The sequence below is a fragment of the Plecotus auritus genome, assembly GCF_963455305.1.
Source record: "Plecotus auritus genome assembly, chromosome: 8".
Classification (NCBI taxonomy): Eukaryota; Metazoa; Chordata; class Mammalia; order Chiroptera; family Vespertilionidae; genus Plecotus; species Plecotus auritus.
Genome location: NC_137782.1, coordinates 59,076,272 through 59,097,485, shown reverse-complemented (window position 1 = coordinate 59,097,485; position 21,214 = coordinate 59,076,272). Strand labels below are relative to the sequence as shown.

Below are 21,214 nucleotides of genomic sequence, written 5' to 3'. Positions count from 1 at the left end.
ATGGGGCTCTATACAGTCTGTGCTCTAAGCTGCACGCGTAGATCTTGCTTGTTGTTTGTCCAACAAGCATTCCCTTTCCCCACTTACTGAATATTAGCATTCTCTCTTAGATGAGTAATAGTAGTTTGCACCTGTTCTCTAAGAACCAGAAAAATGCTCCAAAAACACAAAATAATCCTTTCAACAGCTCTCTAGGCTGGTGTTACTTCTTTGTAAATGAGGAAGTACTATGGCTGAGAAGGCAGATTATGCTGAAGCAACGTAACCTGGCAGGATATGGTGTTGGACCTGTCTGAGTCCTTCCGTCCTTTCTTCATTGCTAGTCATCATTCCAGTGCTAAAGTATACAATTTGATGAGTTTCACAATATTTTTTATTCTTTTTTTTTTTAAATATATTTTATTGGTTTCTTACAGAGAGGAAAGGGAGAGGATAGATAATTAGAAACATCGATGAGAGAGAAACATCGATCAGCTGCTTCCTGCACACCTCCCACTGGGGATGTGCCTGCAACCCAGGTACATGCCCTTGACCGGAATCGAACCCGGGACCCTTCAGTCCGCAGGCCAACGCTCTATCCACTGAGCCAAACCGGTCAGGGACAATATTTTTTATTCCATGTTTATTTCTTAGGGGACTTATTTAGCTCTTTGTCTTCACCTTTTTAGTAGTTGTTTTAAGGCTTATAGTATGCATCTTTAACTTATAACAGTCTGTCTTCATGTAGTAGTTATTATACCATTTCATCTATAGTGTAAGAACCTCACAACAATAAATTTCCATTCCTCCCTGCTAGTCTTTGTGTTGCAGTTGTCATACATTTTACTTTTATGGATGTTAAAAATCTCTTTATCTATTGTTCTTTTTGTTTAAGTGGTCAGTTAACTTTTAAAGATTTCTTTTCAGTAAGAAAAAGGGGTTTTTTTTGCAGATCTAGATATTTGCCATTGCCAGTGCTCTTCATGCCTTTGTGTAGATTCAGATTTCCATCTGGTATCAGTTTTCTTCTTCCCAAATTATTCCCTTCAACATTTCTTGTATGAATTTGGTGATGACTTCTGTCAGCTTGTCTGTGTCTGAAAAGCATTTGCCTTCATCTTTGAACAATATTTTTACCTACTAGGTTAATAGGGGTTTTTTCCCCTTTCAGTATTCTTTGAGTGTTACTCCAGTCATCTGGATTGCTTAGTTTACAATGAGAAGTCTGCTGTTACTTTTATATTTGTTCTCCTGTATGTAATATGTCCCCTTTTTTCCCAGATGTTTTTGGAATTTTCTCTTTATTATTGATTTTGAATAGTTTTATGATGTGATACCTGATATAGTTATCTTCATGTCTATTATGTTTGGGGTTTGTTATTGAGCTTCTTGGATCTGTAGGTTTATAGTTTTCATCACATGTGGAAAATTTTCAACTGTATTTTCTGCCCCCATCCTCCTTTCAGGAATTTCAATTAAATGTGTATGAGGCTGTTTGAAATTGTCCAACCATAGCTCACTGGTGATCTATTCATTTTCTTCAGCCTTTTTTCTTTCTGTTTCTATTGTTGTGTATTCAAACTCACTCTTTTCTTTTGCAATGTGTAATCTGCAGTTAATCTCACTCACTGTATTTTTCATCAGAACATTATATTTGTCTTCTCGAGATGTTCAACTTGGGTCTTTTTATATATTCCCTGTTTCCAGTTAACATGCTGAAGCTTTTCTTTACCTTCTTGAACATATCAACTGTGGTTATAACTGTTTTAATGTTCTTTTCTTCTGTCATCCATGTTATTTTTACTAATGATTTGTTTCCTTCTTTATGGGTAATATTTTCCTCCCCCATTGAATGCCTGGTAATTTTTTACTGAAATTCAGATATTATTAATTTTATCTTGAATGCTGGATTTTTTTGTATCCTTATAAATATTATTGAGATTTATTCCAAGATGTAGTTAAGCTAGTTTGAACTAGTTTATAGTTCAAAATTGACTCTATGGCCAATTTTGCCCCATGACTGAAGCAATACCCTTCTGAGTACTCTCTCTGACGAACAGAGTTCACAGGTTTTCCCACTGCAGTTCCTGGAACACAAAATACTCTTAGCCCTCAGTGAGCTCTAGGGATTGTTTCTCCTTCTTCCAGCCTTAATTTCCTCACGTGCATGTTCTAATCCAGGGGTGGCAAACTTTTTGACTCGAGGGCCACAATGGGTTCTTAAACTGGACCGGAGGGCCGGAACAAAAGCATGGATGGAGTGTTTGTGTGAACTAATATAAATTCAAAGTAAAGGAGCAGAGGGGAGAGCAAGAGAACCCTCCGCTCTTTCGGCTCCGCGGGCCGGATAGAACAGCCGAACGGGCTGGATCCGGCCCGCGGGCCGTAGTTTGCCCACGGCTATTCTAATCAGTATTCAACTGACCACTTGAAGGGGACCCTCTGTGCAGCTCTTGGTTCTGGTACTCTGTCCTGTGCATATGGCCACATTGGTCTCCCTAGGCTCTCCCTGTCCTGAGCCTAGAAACTCTCTTCAAGCAACTGAGTCCATTTCATGTGTTTCCTCTCTCTCTGAATCACTGTACTGTGCTGCCTGATGTTAGGCATCTGAAAATGATTGTTTTGTATCTTTTGTCCTTCTGTTTGTTCATTTATTTAGGCAGATCCCACAGGCCTAAGACAAACATCCCCCGAGGGGTCCCAGATTGGAGAGGGTGCAGGCTGGGCTGAGGGGACACCCCCCTGCCTCCGTGCACAAATTTTTGCACCAGGCCTCTAGTTAGCAATAATACAAGAATACAAATGTAAACCTACTTTTGTCCACCCTTGTATAAAAACTTACACACACAGAGAGAAAGGTGCCACAGAGACTGTATGGCCTGTGAAATCTAAAATACTTTGGCCTTTTACATAAAGTTTGCCAGCCCGTGCTCTCTAGGGTTCTTTATTTTTGGTCATTGATTGTTTGTCTTTACTGTCGACTTAGCCATGCTATGAGTGGTTTTTCTGCATATCTAGCCCACCCTAGTACTAGAAACAAAAAATTGAACCTTTGTTTTATACATACTTGTTTTGTTTCCTGGTGTAGATAAGTAAAGTAGTAATTGGTACCATCAGTTTTTTAAAAATGGGTGGGAATAGAAATTAAAAATGGAAAAATTGTGTCCAGCAACATAGAAGACCACCATTATTCTATTTTATTGGTGGAATATCCCTTAGCATCTCCCAGAGCACCTGTGTTCTTTAGGCACTGTAATTTGAAGCTATCTTAATTCATAGAAATCCTGGATCCTAGAAAGTAATCTTATATTTTGGAAGCTAAAAGGCAGTAAACTTTATCATGTACATTGGAAATCAAGCTAAAATGATCTCATGGCATTATCCAAGTTTCTTGCCGGGATTACTTTATGCTTCACTGTGTCTTTTGTCCTCCAAATAAGTTTCCTCCAGGGTTCCATCCCTCTTTTGTACATATTTTCTGTACTCTTTTAGAGTGGTCTTATTCATACCATTGATTCAGTTACTCCCCATAAATTTAATGATTCTTCCAAATTTCCCCCTATTTTTAATCTCATTCCTAGACTTCAGACTCATAAGAAAAAGTTGGACATTGTTGTCATGTCTCATAGGCACCTCAGGTTCGATCTGAACTCAGTCCTTTTCACTCCTAGTCTACTATGTATGTTCTCCCTTTCTTCTGCTTTCCTGGGATCCCTCCCCACCCCAATATTGTCCAACTCAACTCACTGTGGCAAGTGTAATCTTTCTAATACACAAGATCAGCAGGTTCCATGCTTTGCTGCTGCCCCCTTGCTCTTTCTATTCAAGTAGTACCATGCACCACTTCCCTGAATGTTCCATGTTTATTCGTGTCTTTGCATGTGCAGTTGTTTCCTTGTGCTTGAAATACCTTTTTCCTTTTTGCTTGTACAGGAAAGACACTCAGTGAAGCATGGTTCAGGCATCATCTCCTTGTGAGGCCTCCTCGACTCAGAGATAGTCAGCCCCCCTTCTGGTGTTCACATTCTACTTTTTATACATCTCACTGTAATACTTGGCTACTCTCAGCATATTTATTGTCTGCATATCTGTCTCCCCTGTGAACTGAGCTCCTCAGAAGTGTGAGCTGTGGCTGTCTCTACATCCTCAACTTAATATCTGGCACATGTTAAGTACCTTGTAAATATTTGATGAAAGAACAAATGAACAAAAAATTATACTCAGAATGCATGTTCATTGCAAAAGTGTTTTTCGTATAATATAGAAGAATAAGCTGACTTCTCTCTCCCCACCCCTCCTCCTCATCAGAAGGTTCACTTTGGCAGAATAGGGAGCAGTAGATGACTCCCAGTTATTTCCCACAGCCATCCACATTTATGGAGGCTTTTGCATTCACATTGGTCCTGGCATGATCGACAACCTGATGAACCCAGACAAGACTAAGATAAACTACTTGTCCTCCAGCAGAATAAATATTTCAAATAAAGTCAACCCAAGAAAGTCAGGCCAAACAACTATTGATTGCTAAAAGCCTGAATTTAAGCCCAATGAATATTCCAAAGTTCACCTCCATGCAGCTTGCCTAAATGGTGATCAATATGCAATTACTGCCCCCTTTTAAACGTGTCTTAAACTGCCTATATGAAGAAGGGTTTTACTTTTAAAATCTTTTGTTTGTTGAATTTGCTTAGGCAAGAAAAAAAGACTTGACTAAACCAGAGTTCTTTGCCTTCAGGATTTCAAACAATTGCATGTTATTTTTGAAATGGTTTGAATGTATGCTTAACGGTAACTGAAGTTGCCCTGTTACATGACCATCATTCATTTCAAAAGGCCTTTTCCTGAGTGTGTAAACAATAAGGATATTGTACCTTAGTTTCCTAATTTCTGCTCACATGATTATCTGTCCTAGTCATAACCTTTGTTATTCAAGTTTATAAAGTAGATTGCTAAAGTCCAGCTACAGTAAAAGCAAATAAAATTTTTTGTCTAGTTTCCTCTTAGAATTTCATCTTGATGTGAAAAACCAACCCTGCTGAATTTGGAGCCTTGTTTACTCTGTTCCTGATACTTAAGACTTTATTTCACAAATATGCCTTTTTTATACCCCAACCATTGTCAGAACCCTTTGTCATTGTTTTAAATATGTTTTCATTGATCTTTAGAGAGAGGTGAAGTGAGAGAGAGAAAGAAATAGAAACATCCATGAGAGAGAAAAATCATTGGTCAGCTTCCTCCTGCATGCCCCTTACTGTGTGGGGATCAAGCCCGAAACCAGGGCATGTGCCCTGACTGGGAATCGAACCAGTGACTTCTTTTTTCATGTGTCGATGCTCAACCACTGAGCCATACTGGCTGGGCCCTTTGTCGTTTTTCATTTACCCTGTTGTTACTGTCCTCCCTACCCAAAGCTCTACATCCCTTTATCACACTGCTGCCAGATTAAGCTATCTGAAATGTATCCATCTAATGCCCTCCTTTTCCTAAACATTTCATGGCTTCTCAACATCTGTGGCATGGAGCCCAGGTTCCTGGTAGCACATCTAGTTCCTGCCCACCGCCTCAGTCATCTTCCACCACCGGTCATTCAAAACGAGTTCTGTTCCCTCAGGTGGCATGCTCTTACAGGCCTTCTGTACCTTTTGCAGATGCTGTTTACCCACCACTGCCACCAATATCATTGCTCTCTCTTCTCTGCTTGGCAAGTACTCATTCTTCAGACTCAGTTCAGATATCACCTTCCATTTGACACATTCATTGACTTCTCCCTGATAAAGTTAACTATCTCCACCTCCCACCTCCTTGGACTTAATTTTCACTGCTTCAAGCTTTTGAAATTATTTTTATTTATCTGTCCTTTAATTGCTTAAAGACAGGGAGCTTATAATTCTTAACAGCTAGTGTAGTGCCTGTTGCACAAAGGCAGGTGCTTAGCAGTAGCCTCTTTTTTCTTTTAAACTCAGTAGTTGGATTGAATGTCATAAGTGAGTATCTATGGATTGCTTTTATTGATCCCACAGCAAGGGGAATAAGGGTAGGAATAGTCACAATACATCCTTGGTATTTGAGATTGGCACCAAGTGGGATGACAGATTGACTCAGTTTGCCCAGAACTGAGGGATTTCCTGGGATGTGGTACTTTTGAGTGCTAAAAATGGAACAGTCTCAGTCTCAGGTAAACAAGGATGGTCTTGCCACCAACAGGTACCGTTGGCAAGCTTTTTACCTACTCTCCTTTCCTTCACTCATTGGGACTCAGTCCTGACTGGCTTGTCTGACCCAGGTTTGCACTGTTAACACTTTAATAGTGCAGCATTTTCATAGTGCTTCTTCTACTAAAGACTATTCAAAGGGATATTATTTTCGATTCCTTTGGCTTTCATGTAAGTAATTAGATGAAGGGCTTTGGGTTATGTTACTACCACATTTTTACCAGGCTTGCCTTCCATTGCCTGACAGACCAGTTGCCTAGTTCTATCAGTTAGTTCTCCCCTTTTTTTATCTTTAGTCTCTTCATTACCATTGGCTTTTTGACCCCATAAAAATATGATTAAATTATCCATATTGGCATGCTGGGGCCCTATCCATCTTTCTAGCTTTTGGTGCACTTGGGTTCTACCCATTCATCCTTTTGCACACTTGGTGTAAGAACCTCCCCCTGTGCCATCTTGGCCAATGGGGGAGACTCCCCAGCACTCCAGCTGACTGTCTACATTAACAATATTATTTAAAATAATAATTTTTTAAAATTTTACCCTGGCTTTTCTCTCAAGCTGATGGATTTTCTTATCTTTACTAATGAGTAGCCTCTTACTCCTCTTACTTTCTCACCTCTTTTCAAATATTTGCATATGTATCTATCTTTTCCCATATTCCCCCAAATACGCATTCTCATTCCTCCCTCCCTCCCTCTCTCTCTCTCTCTTTCTCCCCCCCCAACCCCCCCCCCCAACACATAATAGTCTCAGAAAAAACATGTAGAAGTGTCTTTTAGCTCCTAGAATCACTTCTTTCGTTGGAGGCTGTCTTGTGTCCTACAAGACTACAAGGCATGGCCCATGTTTCTGTCTCTGATCTAAGCAGAACACTGCTCCTTGGTATTCTTCAAGCATTCTTTTGTGTGTTGTTGTTTTTGTGTGTTTTTTTGTTTTTTGTTTTTTTTTGCCATGCCAGCTTATTTCTGCCTTAGGACGTTTGTATTGGCTGTTCCTTCTGCTTTTAATGTTTTGCCCCTAAAATATGTATGACAGATTCATCTCATTACATCACTCAGATCTCAATACAAATGTTACCCCTTAAGAGGCCTTCTTTAATTACCTAAATTAAAAATCCTCTCCAGTCATTCTTTCACATTGCTTTATTTCCATGACACTTAACCACTATCAATATCTTGATTTTCCATTTGTCTCTTGCAGTAAGAATTAAGCTCATGAGAACTGGGACTTGATATGTCCTATTCCCAAAAGAGGTATCCATTCAATATTTGTAGATTAAATGTTTTCGAAAGCAGAAGCCATGTCTTAATTTTTGTTTTTCTCTTGTGCTCACCACAATACTGAGTAGGGGCTCAGTAAACATTGAATATTGGCTTGGTTGGTTGATTTACCAGCTATACTAAAATATGAAATAACTGACTTACTCCACTCTACCTCATAGAGTGTTAAAGAAAACAGTGTAAGGTTATGGAAAATGATAATCCTTTGAGAAGTATCTCCAAGAATAGTAGCCAGTGGCAGGATTATTCTGTGACCTATGGATTCAGGGGTGGGTGGGTGGGGGAATTACCTTTGTTTTTTTCTTACAAATAGTTTATCTTTTCTAATTCTAAAAAGTACTGAATGTTCATTATGGAAAAATGAAAGATACTAAAAACAAGAAAAAGGGAATAATAAGATGCTGAAAAACATTTGACAAAAATCCAACACCTTTCATGATAAAAAGACTTAAACTAGGAATAGAAGGTAGCTTTTTTGGAAGAAGTAGAACTACCTCTGTTTGCGAGTGACATGATCTTATATATCGAAAATCCTAAGGAAACCACTAAAAACTTACTGAAACTAATAAACAAGTTTAGCAAGGTTGCAGGATATAAGGTTAATATACAAAAATCAATTGTATCTCTATACACTTGCAATGAACAACCCACAAGTAAAACTAAGAAAACAATTCCATTTATAATATCATCAAGAATAAAATACAAAGGAGTAAATTTAACAAAAGAAGTATAAAATTTATGCTCTGAAAACTATAAAACATTGTTGAAAGAAATTAAAGAAGATCTAATAAGAAGAAAAGCATTTCATATTCATGGACCAGAAGATTTAATATTGTTAAATTGACAGTACTCCCCAAAGTAATAAAAAAATTAAGCATAATCCCTATAAGAATCACAATTGACTTCATTGTAGAAATTAACAAACTGATCTTACAATTAGTTTTGAATTGCAGGGGACCAGAAATTGCCAAACCATACTGAAAAAGAAGAGCACCCAATTTTAAAAACTACAAAGTAGTGGTAATTAAGACATTGTGTTACTGGCATAAATTAATAGAATATAATTGAGAATTCAAAAATAAAGCTATTTGTCTATGGCCAGCTGACTTCAACAAGAATACCAAGTCCATTGAATGGGGAAAGAATATTCTCTTCAACAGTAGTGCTGGAGCAGACAATTGGATAGCCACATGTAAATGAATGAAGTTGGACCCTTACCTCTCACCACAAACAAAAATTAACTCAAAATGAATCACAGACTAAATGTAAAGAATTAAAACTATTAAACTCTTTGGAGAAAACATGTAAATTTTCATGACATTGGATTTGTCATGTGAAAAGCGTTGGCAACAAAAGAAAAAATAGGTATCTTGAAGTTCATCAAAATTAAAAAACTTTTGTGCTTCGAAGACATTATCAAGAAAGTGAAAGGACAGTTCCTAGAGTGAAAAGAAATATATTTGTAAATAACTTAAGGGTCTTGTATCCAGAATAAAGAACTCTTACAACTCAGTAATAAAGATAATTAAACTGATTAAAAAGTAGGCAGAGGATCTGAATAGACATTTCTCCAAAAAGATATACAAATGGCCAATCAGCACAGAAAAAGATGCTTGACATCATTAGTTATGAGGGAACTGCAAATCAAAACCACAATGAGATACCACTTCACACACACAGGGATGGCTAGAACCAAAAAGTCAGTTGATATGTATTGGTATGGATGTAAAGAAATCAAAACATTGTACATTACTGGTAGAAATGTAAAATAGTTCAGCCACTTTGGAAAACTGTTTGACAGTTCCTCAGAAGGTTAAACATAGAATTAACCATATACTCTAGCAATTCCACTCCTAGGTATACATACACCCAAGAGAAATGAAAACATATGTCCATACAAAAACTTACACACAAATGTTGATAGCATTACTCATAATAGCGAAAAGCTAGAAGCACCCCAAAGGTCCATTAATGGATGAATGGTTAGACAAATTGTGGCATATCCATACGATGAACTGTTATTCAGCCATAGAAAAGAATGAAGCACTGATAGATGCTACCACCTGGATGAACCTTGAGAACATTATGCTAGGTGAATGAAGCCAGTCACAAAAGTTCACATATTTTATGATACCATCTACTTAAAATGTCCAGAATAAGTAAATCCATAGAGACAGAAAATAGATTAGTGGTTGCTTAGGGCTGGGATGAGATTGGGGGGGAAGTGGGGGAGGGAGTGACAGTTAAAGGGTAGGGGATTTCCTGTCAGGGTAATGAAAATGTTCTATAATTGACTGTGGTGATGGTTGAACATAGCAGTTAGTATACTAAAATCCATTTGATTGTACATTTTAAGTGGTTGAATTGTATGGTATGTGAATTATATATTGATACAGCCATTAAAAAGAAAGAAAAAGGAATAATAGTGATCCATAATTCTACTACCTTGAAATAATTTCTGTTAGCATTTTGATCTATTTTTGCCAGTTTTTTAATGCATATTTTTCCACATAATTGAGGTAAGGGCTTCATATAGAATTTTTAATGTATTACCTTTTATACTTATCATTCGGACCTTATAAAGTTGTTCATGATATTACAGATTCTTCTAATTATTAACAAGTGTGTAGTATTCCATGTAGACGTACCATAATGTAATAATTTTCTTATTGGTGTACATTTAAATTGTTGTTTTTTTTTATCTTTTCCCCATGATAGAATACTGTAGTAAATATACTTTTTTTTTTTAAGACTAGAACATTCTTATGAAATGCTTTATATGAAACCTCTTTTGTTCCCAGAGAAAAGAAGATTTCGAGGAGCAGTGCCCTGAAAGTGCTGGACCATGCCATGATTGGGCCCGAGGGCACAGACAATTGCCATAAGTTTGTTGACATTCTTGGCTTACGAACCATCTTTCCCCTCTTTATGAAATCTCCCAAGAAGATTAAGAAAGTGGGAACCACTGAGAAGGAACATGAAGGTAGGATTCACTGGAAAACTCAGACTAATTTAGGTGCATTAGGAGAAATGGTGAAAATAAGAGCTACTTTTAAAACTCTGATGTGCATTTGAGGAGTAGACTCTTAGCTGAAGAGTACTACCTTCTTCTTTTCTATTTTTTTATATTTTCCGTGCATGGAAAAGCAACCCAGAGACCCCAGATCTCTGATGGCCTTTGTTCACTGGTTCTCTACTTGATCGAATCCTGGTGGTTCCATTTCCTCCTGGCCTGTTAATAAGTCTCTGCATGCAGGTTTTGTTTTCTTCACTATAATTTGTAGCAAGGTGTCTCTCTGATGGAAGACACTTTTGAAAAGAGTAATGAGATGGCAACACATGTCACCTCCGGAGTGGTGCTTTCATGTATTTCAGTATTAAAGTATGATTCAGCTAACATCAGGAATTGCCGAAATAAACTATTTACAGCCCAGATTCCCCTTTTTATGTTTCTCCTCCCTGATGGTGCATACTCCCAGCAAAATGCTGCCATGAATTGCGATGCTGTAACCAGAGTAGTTACCGCTAGGCCAATCTCTTCCTGCTATTGTCTAGCGCCTGCTGCATCCCTCCCCCCAATAAATAGCCGCAGTACAATCTGGAAGGCTGGGGATTTATGAACATTGACAGTTTGGCTGGAGGCTAACAGACGCTTGTACTAGGGAATTCACATGGTTCGATGGTTATTTTAAAGTGTGGGGAGAGTTAAGGAGGGGTGTGAGGAGCTGATTGGCTGACTAATTTGGTTGTCTTGTCAAAGTTAACGTTTGTTCCATGGTTTGGGTGATTTTTTTTTTCATAGTGATTAATAGAATTGGCTTTGGTATCTGAAGGACCTTTTGCATTGCTCATTCTCCTAGATAAAAGTTTTCTTTCTCAAATTTACGTGGCCTAGTGTTTTCCACCTGCAGTGGCTTAAGGGAAAGTGATGTGACTGTCTTTAGTAGTAGCTTCCAATGATAACTTCTCTGATTAGATCAACTCTCCAGAGACAACAGGAAGTCTGGCAATGGGGAGGACTGGCGGTGCAAAACACTGTGAACTAGAGATCTAGAACAGGCAGAGTTCAGTTCACCTCAGATTGGTTTTGACTAATCACCGGCCCTAAACATGTTTATCAGCCATAAACAGCTCTATTGCTGGCCTTTTTTTCTATCAAAATTCAGCAAAATGAGGCCATGGGAGAGGGAATAGATGGTCTTGGAGATCTAGCAGAAAATTTTGGAGACAGTCATCATTCCATGAAAACCTGCCACAGTCCTAGTATTGCTGTGCTCTGGGCTCTCTTATTTAGGCATAACAACCTATCAAATAGATGATTTTTTGTGTTTGTTCGTTTTTAGGAAGTCAGTTGAGAAATGAATCAGGCTGTAGTTCTAACTAACTGTGTGACCCTTTATTTAACTTTGCCATACTGTATTTTCCTTCTTGGTCCATAAAATGAGGAAACTAGATTAGTTAACTAGAAACTCTGATATCTGCACCTTAAGACTTTCAGGCACGGGCCCTGTTGCCTATTATCACAGTCTTGTCCTATAATCCAGGAAGCTCCTCAAAGACTGTGCTATGGCTGACCTGCTGGGTTCTAGTGAGAGACCGGGCGCCGCATCTTGGGCATGCTTGAAGGAAAAGAAAGAAAACGGCCCTTAGCTGGCTTCTTGCTCTGTGTGCATGGTACTGAGAAGAGAAGTGACTGATTCATTGAGCAGCTGTTTCCCTTCTGAAAAAATGTGCCTGGTTGAATGCTGGTAGCAGTACATTTGCTCTAGAGTACCGCATTAGGAATTGATAACATTATATTAGTGAGGGCAATGGCTTGGTAAGACAGCTCCTGGAAGGCATGTTTGGACCATAATGACTGGTAAGGATGAGTTCTGCATCCTGAATACACCAGCACCCAGAGAGGAGAAGTGAACCTCTTGCTGGAGGTCCCAGCTATCTGCTCCTTCTCCTGGCAGACTGGTCCTCACTCATGCCATGAAGGTAGAGAACAAAGGCAGAGCGGGGCAGGGCACATTGTGCAATATTTCTTTGTTCTGTCTTGTCCTTTGGCTTACTCTCTGTGTGCTGGTCAGCTTTGTATGCTAAGCTAGAGCACAATAGCCTCAGCTATCAGGAGTATTTATAGACAGCCCAGCTCATTGCTGGCCCCCAGGCTTCCACCATGCTCTTTCCTCAATCTGTAACAGTTTTTTCTGGCTGCCTTTTAGTCATCCTTCAGGTCCTTGGTTTTGCTGTCACTTTCTCAGGAAGGCATATCATAAGACCCTGGACTAGAATAGAGCCTCCTATTAAGTGTACTTTTGGTCTTCAGACTTTGCCTTCATAGCCTTTAAGATTTTGGAACAAATGGCCTTTCCACCTCTAAGTCCAAGGGCCCAGCCTGGTGCTTGGCATGTGGTGGATGCACAGTAAATGTTCATTGACAGCATGAATGAACACCACTTTCCTAAAAGACTGCTCAGTGAGGACAGACATGGGTTTGGAACTCTCCTTAGAACCCTGCAAGGTTAACATCAATGCAGTGGACTTCAGTTCAGATTGATGGTTGTCTGTCATACGCCTGGTGAGTGGTCTTTTACCCGGTTTGTTTAGAAGCAAAATAGTGGGGTGGCACAGAAGCAACTGTGTTTCTAAAGCCAACGAAGAGGTTGAGAGAGGAGAACTTTTTGATTAAGGTGACTAGAGAGGAAGGAAGAAGCAAAAACTGTCCTTATAACCCAGAATTGCTGGTAATTTAATTCCTCTTTTGTGAGTTGGGGTAGGGAAGGAAAAGAATTATTGTAATTGAAATCCATTCAGGTTTGCATAATAAAACCTTCAGAAATAGATCAGGGAAGGCATTTAGCTTGGGGGATGGGTTGGAAAGAAATAATTTGCCCTTGTGTGCAATAGCATGATTGGCTGCCTCTTTGGTTTTATAAAGAATAGCACAGTATATATTGTCTCCTTGGTATTAACTGCTTCAGAATAGGAGAGAGAAGAAAAGAGCTGGGATCCAGAATTGGCATTTGACCTTTACTTCTTGTCTCTTTTTAAAATTCTTATTAAAACAGGTACAATTTTTCTTATATTGCTTCATTAGGTAGGTGAGTTATTGAGTTTGTAGCAGTTCTAGTTAATTGCGCTGTTTTAACATGGTTCCCCTGGAGGCTGTTACAAGCTTTAAGGAGGTGAGCTACCAAGCAGTGTGTAGGTGTATGGTGTGCATGCTGAGCATGTGCACATATTTTACCTTATGAACAAGGACAGCAGTTGATGACAGGTTAGTGCTTTAAAGAATACCATTCTGTCATCTGCAAAGAATTGTGATTCTGGTGGATTCCACATGTCAGATAACATGTACTAGTTGCCGGTGCTTCTTGGACTCCTAACAGTGAGGAAGTGCAGACCAAAACTCCCACCACCTACAAAGGGAAATGGCAAAACCTTTCCTGCAGTTAGTAAAGAAGGGAGCTTAACCAGCATAGGTAAGTCATTGTTTGGGGCAGCTTTTATTGGGGGCTCCTGCTATGTCCAAAATTCAACAAAGTCCTAGTATGTGACAGGTCCCAAGGAGAAGGGGAACAAAATAGAATCCCTGTTCTGGGGGAAAGCTCTTTCCTAGTGTTCCATCTCCAGATCCTTTTTCTCTGCCTGTTCTTTTTTTTTTTTTTTTTTTTTCCCTCTCTCTCTCTCTTCTTAGGTGATCTCACCTACTACCTGAAGCTTTAACTTCTATCTCTTTGCCATTGATTCCCAAATCTTCAACCTTGTATCTTTCCTAAGCTCTAGTTGGCACAGCTAACGAACCAGCAGACAACTCCATCAGATATTCAAACTCAACTCTTTCAAAGCCATACTCATTCCTTCATTGCCCAAGTCTCCTCTGTTTCCTTATCCTGGTAAATGTCACTACTCTCCACTTCACCACCCATGGCAAAAATCAATGCACCATCTTAACTCTAATATTCCCCACATGTAATTGATCTTAAGTCCTATGAATTTTACCTTATAAAAAACTCTTGAATCAGTCCTCTCTGTTGCCACTGACTGTACTCATCACCTCTCGTGAACTATTACTGTAACTTTAATAAGTCTCTCTCACTTTAGTCTCCCAATTCTCTTGTCCATCCTGTATGTCACCACTCAAATTAGAGAGGCACTTCCAGCCCTCAATAAATTTATAATTTAAGGAAGGGAAGGAAGCAAGTTTGCAGATAGTTACCAAAAAATCATATTAGCAACTACAAAGACTTACCAGAAAAGAGTACTTCATTATTAAAGGATACGAGAGAACAGGAATGCTTGGAGAAAAAGATACTTCTGGTTAGAAGGGAAATGATGACATAGGTTAAACCAAAGGACACTGGAATTTCAACCTACCAGTGCATTTGATATGATCAGTTGTCTTCACACAACTGATCATATTTGAGCCTTACAACATTCCCATAAGGTTGATGTTATTTCTCATTCTGAAGATGAGGAAATTATAAGACTCAAGGAGATCATGACTTCAAGTCATACAGTGGGTAAGTAGCTAAACTAAGACTTAGACGCTAAGCTTCTGATCATAAATCTCACACTCGTTTTACAAAGTCATGCTATAGTATTTGCTCTTTTGAGTCCAGCCAAACTAGCTTGATCTCTTCTCTGGATTGTTGATGAAGTCAAAAGTTCTTGATTAGAACACCCTGGTTCTAACCTTAGTGCTTTGACCCAGGGCAGGTCATCATGGTAGTAGGGACTCTATTCTTTCAAATTGCACAAATTATATGGCAAATAACTTAGTGAAATTATTGTTAGGCATTTCTAGTGTCTTTCACAGTGCTTAGTGCATGGTAGGTGCTCAGTAAGCATTGGTTGAATGTGTTTATTTAACACCTCTGTACCATCTACAACCAAGATTGAGACACATGCCTATAGTTAAGAGCATTGTGAAATTCAAAGAACTCTCACCATGTTAACAAGTTTATGGTTCTCCCATAAGACCATAGCATCTGTTCCATAGTAATATTTAATACATGTTTGTTTATTCACCTATAAGAATAGGATTAATACCACCCTTTTTGGATTATTGAGAATTATTATTATTGTGTAAGTCTAACATAGTATGGGGATTGATAAATGTTAGTTTATTATCAATCATTCTTTTAATACTGACCCCAGACATCATACTATACTAAATGCTATACTAGAGGTTGTGGAAGCCCAGGCTTCTAGGGATTCTGGGAAGGCTTAAGAAAAGAGTGTTTCTTGAAAAATAAATAGTATTTCATTCTTATACTAATCATGGGAGTGGCAGAGGGGGCAGAGCTAAGGCATGTATAATGAATATGTAATACTAGAGGCCCGGTGCACTGATTCATGCACCGGTGGGGTCCCTCGGCCTGGCCTGCGGGGATTGGGCCAAAACCAGCTCTCTAATATCCCCTGAGGGGTCCCAGATTGTGAGAGGGCACAAGCCAGGCCAAGGCACCCCACCGGTGCACGATTAGGGTCAGGGAGGGGCCGCGGGAGGGCTCCAGGGCATGTCCAATCCATCTCACCCAGTCCCGATCGGCCAAACCACAGCAGCAAGCTAACCTACCAGTTGAAGCGTCTGCCCCCTGGTGGTCAGTGTGCATTATAGTGACTGGTTGAACAGTCAGAGGGACAATTAGCATATTAAGCTTTTATATAGAGAGATAGATGGATAATTAAGAACATGGGTTTTGAATGAAGATAAGACTTGGGTTGGTGTCTTGGTTCTGCATTTACTAGCTTTGTGGTTTTGGGAAAGTTGCTTAACCTCTCGGAGCCTATATTTTCTCAATTGTAAAATTGGGATAATACTGAATCTATCTCATAAGGGTGCTACATGGGGATTAATTGAAATAATACAGATAAAGTGCTTAGCACGGTGCCTGCTTCACTAATATTAGTGGCTGCAATGAGGATGTGTTTTCCATTTGTGTTCCTCTTCTTTGTATTCTGTTGGTAATTTTAGAAGTATTCGCCTGAAGAAATGCTTTCCTTCCCTGAATCTGCCATTCATAAGAGGTGGACTGTAAACACGCCTGCCAGTCCTTTGTGGTGTGTAAGACAAAAAGCTTCCCCAGAGAGGACACACCAGGGAGCCCTGGTCCCCACTTCTCCTCCATATCACCTGTAAACAGAGAATTCAAAAATCTGCCCCCTCTTTTTGTATTCTCCAAGCTTAAAAATCATAAAGGGTTGGTTATAGTGGTCAGAACAATGAGCAAGTGAAGAGTGAACGGTATTTAATTTTAAGAATGATATTAAGTCATGTACTAACAGGCACCTTATGTTAAAACAAGGGTGGAAATGTCTTGCTGTTCTTTTTGTTACTATTTGAAAACCTTATAATTGAACAGATTCAGGATCAATTCCCTTTCTCTCCCTCTAGTTGCTTGTCTCATTCCTGACCTTAGATGACAAAATGTAGGGATGCTGAAATAACAATGTATTTAGATTTGGGGGTTCCTCATCAGGCTTGAGGGAGTGATTTTGAGTGTTGCACATCTGGTTTGCTAACTGGTTCCATCATATTAAGAATTTACCCTCAGGCTTTTCTTTCCCAAGTAGAACACAGCTTAGTTGTTTGTCAACGAGGAAGACAGTGAAACTGAGGGTGTATTTGCCATTCTGGGAGAAACTGATAATCTCTTTTGCAAGGAGGAGTGAGGCCAATAATGGCCAACTCACGTCTATTGGGCATCTACTAATACGCTCAGGGCTTTACAAATGCACCTACTGTGTGAATTAGACATTTCTATCATTTTACAGATAAATCTCAGGGACTTTTTCATTAATAAAGACCTTTTAGCCAATGAATGACCGAAGCAGAATTTAAGCTTCTAAAGCTTTTTCTAACGCCATAGTGGCTCCAGTGATCTCCTGGTTGGTATCCGGAGGAAGCACAGAGTTGTGGAAGGAGGATTGTCTTTGTAGACAGACGGACCTGCCCCAAACTAGCTGGTGGCCTTGGGTGAGTTATTCTTTCTGAACCTTGAATTCCTCTTTAATTAACAAGCCTGATAAAAAAAAACCTTTCTTAAAGAGTTGTGTGAAGAATAATGACCATCAGCATCCTACATATAGTCTTTATAATGTGGACATTCAGTAAGTAGTAATATAGTTACTGCCTAGCAGCTTCCTTTCAACAGGAGGCATCCCTGCCTCTCCCAGTTCTCATGTTTATATGTAGGATCAAACTCATTGACTTCTGTGGGTGTGAAGCCCAGTTGTGGACCGGGGCTCCATATGCAGACAGGCTGGGTCATAAGCTACCAGGGAGATGGGACAGCTACTAGTTATCATGATGGCCTATAACCTGAACCCTTAGTTGTAACCCTGGTAATGCTAGCCCTGTTAAAATCCATCACTTCTTGAATGAGGTACCAGACTCTTCTAGTTCTCACTCTTGCAGAGTTTATTTCTATGGATAGAGTCTTAAAGGTGGGTCAGTAAAGCTTCATTCTTTTTTCTTTTTCTTTTTAATTAAGCAAATTACTAACCCTTCCTTTGGGGCAGGCTTGGTGCTATAGATGAAAGGTAAACAAGCTCACAGTCCAGCTACGGAGACAGACATAGAAACCTGCATTTATATTACAAGATGAAAAGGTAGAAGAAAGTGTGAAACACTGTGGGAGCACAAAGGAAGGGCTCCTAATCTAGTCTGCGTGGTGATAGAACAGTTGGAGACTAGAAACAGCTCTACTTAGAAATGTGGCTTTTGAGCCCAACCTTAGGTCTGAGTTACCCAGGTGTAAGATTGTCAAGTGAAAACGAAAACCAGCATGTGTAAAATAAAAGTTGGGAGAGACAGACTGCCTTAAACCTAGCTGCCCATCAGAATCATCTGGGACCTTGTTTAAAATATAGTTATCTGGGACGTGTGCTCAGAGTGTCCAATTCCACCAGTCTGCATAATTTTGGATCTGTGTTTTATTAAACTCTCATGGAGTAGTACCTTTGAGACCCTGAAGAGCTGTTGTGAGAATTGACTGAGTTATATATGTATGATGCTTAGGAACATAGTAAGCATTCATTAATATTGGTAGTTTTTGCTGTTTTTAGTTTTGTTTTATTATGTATTCAAAAAAGGACTCTCCCAAAGTTTTACAGGTCACGCATATAGTACTAATTTTAGTTATTTTGACTATTTCAGCTAATTTGGAACAAATTCACTTTTGATTTTGAGGGCCTATGTAGAGAGGGTGAAGGAGAAACATTTATCACTTCTTTTCTTTCTTCTTTGGTTTTCATTTTGCCAGGTAGAAACTTAGTTCTTTAGTGACAGCATTAGCTGAATTCTTATTTTGGATATAGAATTTTCCACTGGTACATTTATTATTTTGTCAATATGACTGTTAGTTTTCATTTATAATCTTGATTAAATTTTATAGAAATAGTTTAGTATGCAATGTATCTTCTTTATAGAAGTAAAACAAATACCAGGAATGTAGAAGCAACAGTAGAGAAAAAGCCAAACTTTTCTAGGTTATTTCTCCAGCATTTTTAGGTGGTGCCAAAATGAGGAAATAACTTAGGGACCAGGCAGTAATTAACTGGGCCCTGGTTTATTAAAGTGCAACACATAAACTTTACTGGAATATGCTTCCTAGTGTTTCTATTTGGGAGCTTTTTCAGTTCTGAGCACTCTGATGGGCTTTTACATTCATTATCTCATTTCATCTAATCCTTACAATAATCCTGTGAGCTGCATATTATTACCCACATTTTACAGGTGAGAACATTGAGGCATAGAGAAATTGTCATTTTCCGAAGATCACAGAGCTAGTATATGGTCTTACTAGGATTTTAACCCAGGATTTTTCCACAAACTGTTCTCCCTCCTCCCCCTCCTCCTCCTCCTCCTCCTCCTCCTCCTCCTCCTCCTCCTCCTCCTCCTCTCCCTTCCTCCTCCTTTTTTTCATAAATTCAAGGCTGCCCACCAGTAGTAGGCCTAATTTAAACTGCTTGGTGTCTTTTTCCTATTCAGTTTCTTCAGGTTATCAATAAATCCTGCCCCCTAGTACTTCATAAATAACTTCTATCTCTTAGTCTGAAACGTTTTGCCCTGCCACACTTTATTTCTTCTTGGGTTCCACCTTTAGGGTGTGTCTGTCCACTGATAGCCTTCTCTCTCCTCGTGGTGTCTTACACTTGAAGCTCAGCACTGCTTCAGCCTCAGTTTCTGTTTCCATCTGGTTACCTTGCAATTGTCTGCCTTTATTTTTATTTATTGATTTGAGAGAGAGGGAGAGATTCGCTGTTCCACACATTCATTGGTTGCTTCTTATCTGTGCCCTGATGGGGAATCAAACCCGAAACCTTGATGTATCAGGACGACGCTCTAACCAACTGAGCTACCCGGCTAGGGTGCAGTTGCTTGCCTTTAGTTAAACACTTCACTCAGCACTCGCCTATTTTCTCCTTCTGTTAGTCCTCTCTTGAGAATGAGGCATAAATCTGTAGTTTTCAACCCTTACTGATAAATATCACTTGAAGAGCTTTGACAAAATACAAATACCTAGGCCCCACCTCCAGAAATTCTGAGGCCTGGGGACTCCGAGCATTTATATTTTTAAAAAGCTCCAGATCCTGTTGCTCAGCTAGTGTTGAGGCCACTGGTCAGAATGTTCAGAGCACAAATCTTGGTAGGCATCCTTATTACTTTCTCTCTGAGCCAAGGGAAGATCTTGACATGGTGGCTCTTTGGGGGAGGCTTGTTAAAAATAGCATTATTGCTTTTTATAATAAACTAATGTAGAAAATTTAAGCATGTGGACAAGGATGGTGGGACAGTAAAAGTCACCCCCAGTCTCACCTCCCAGAATTAATTACAGAAAACATCGTGGACACCATCCATTCAAACGTCTGTGTTAGGGGTGGGAGTTGTACATGTGTGCATGTAATTTTTTATAACTGGAATACACTATTTTGTAGCCTGTTTTTACTCACACTGTCTTGGACACATTTGTCAGCGGTGGTGAGTCTTTTAATACAGTTAAGAAGTTAGACTCTGTTGTTAGAAGGCAGTATAGATTTCAGGTTAAATGATCAGGTTGCAGAGGTGATAGTTTGAAAAGGTGAGCTGTGCTTGGATAGTGATGTTGGCTCTTCAAAGTATTGTGAATGTGCTAGAACTTGAGGATGACAAGGAAATGAGGTATGAACTGAAAGCTAAGTTCATTTGGTTGTAGTAAAGGGGAAGAGAAGATGCCTTTCGATGGTATTTCTTTTAAGTGAGCACTTGAATGTTGGCGTCTAACAGTAGATATAATGTGGAAGGGTATAAACTTGTATACATTTCACTGCTCATAAAGAATACAATTACATGTGTGAGATTGTTAGTCTACCTTCCTGGACTCTTGTGATATTGGCTGTGATTTTTATATGCAGCAGCCTGCAGGTTGCTGGGGAAATGTTCTGTGTATTTAATCATGTCGCAGTCATACTTGTTTGTTTGTTTTTTATGGCAAGAAAATGTCTTTGGCTTGCTTCTATAGTCAGATTGATTTTGCTTGTGGGTGTCCAGATGCCGATGAGCTGTAATTAGCATAAGAAGGAGGCTGGAAAGATGTTAAACATTCTTTTCTGGTAGCCAAACAACGGGTCCCCAAACAGAAATTATTCTCAGGTAGCAGGTTCAAGAGAAGTAGCTCTTTTCTCTTTTAGATGCCAGCCCATTAAAAGATGTGTGTGTTGGGCAGGGACAGTCACCACTGGGGATGGGGCTGCAGGACCTTGTTG

General features: G+C 39.3%; 1 protein-coding gene across 1 annotated transcript in view; it reads left to right on the top strand.

Annotated features, from left to right (window-relative positions):
- CTNNBL1 (catenin beta like 1) overlaps positions 1-21,214 on the top strand; it is a 181,579-nt gene that overhangs the window by 99,659 nt on the left and 60,706 nt on the right. Inside the window, exon 11 of the mRNA XM_080683808.1 lies at positions 10,276-10,457. Within this exon, the coding sequence (XP_080539934.1) occupies positions 10,276-10,457 (182 nt within the window). The remainder of the gene's footprint in view (positions 1-10,275; positions 10,458-21,214) is intronic.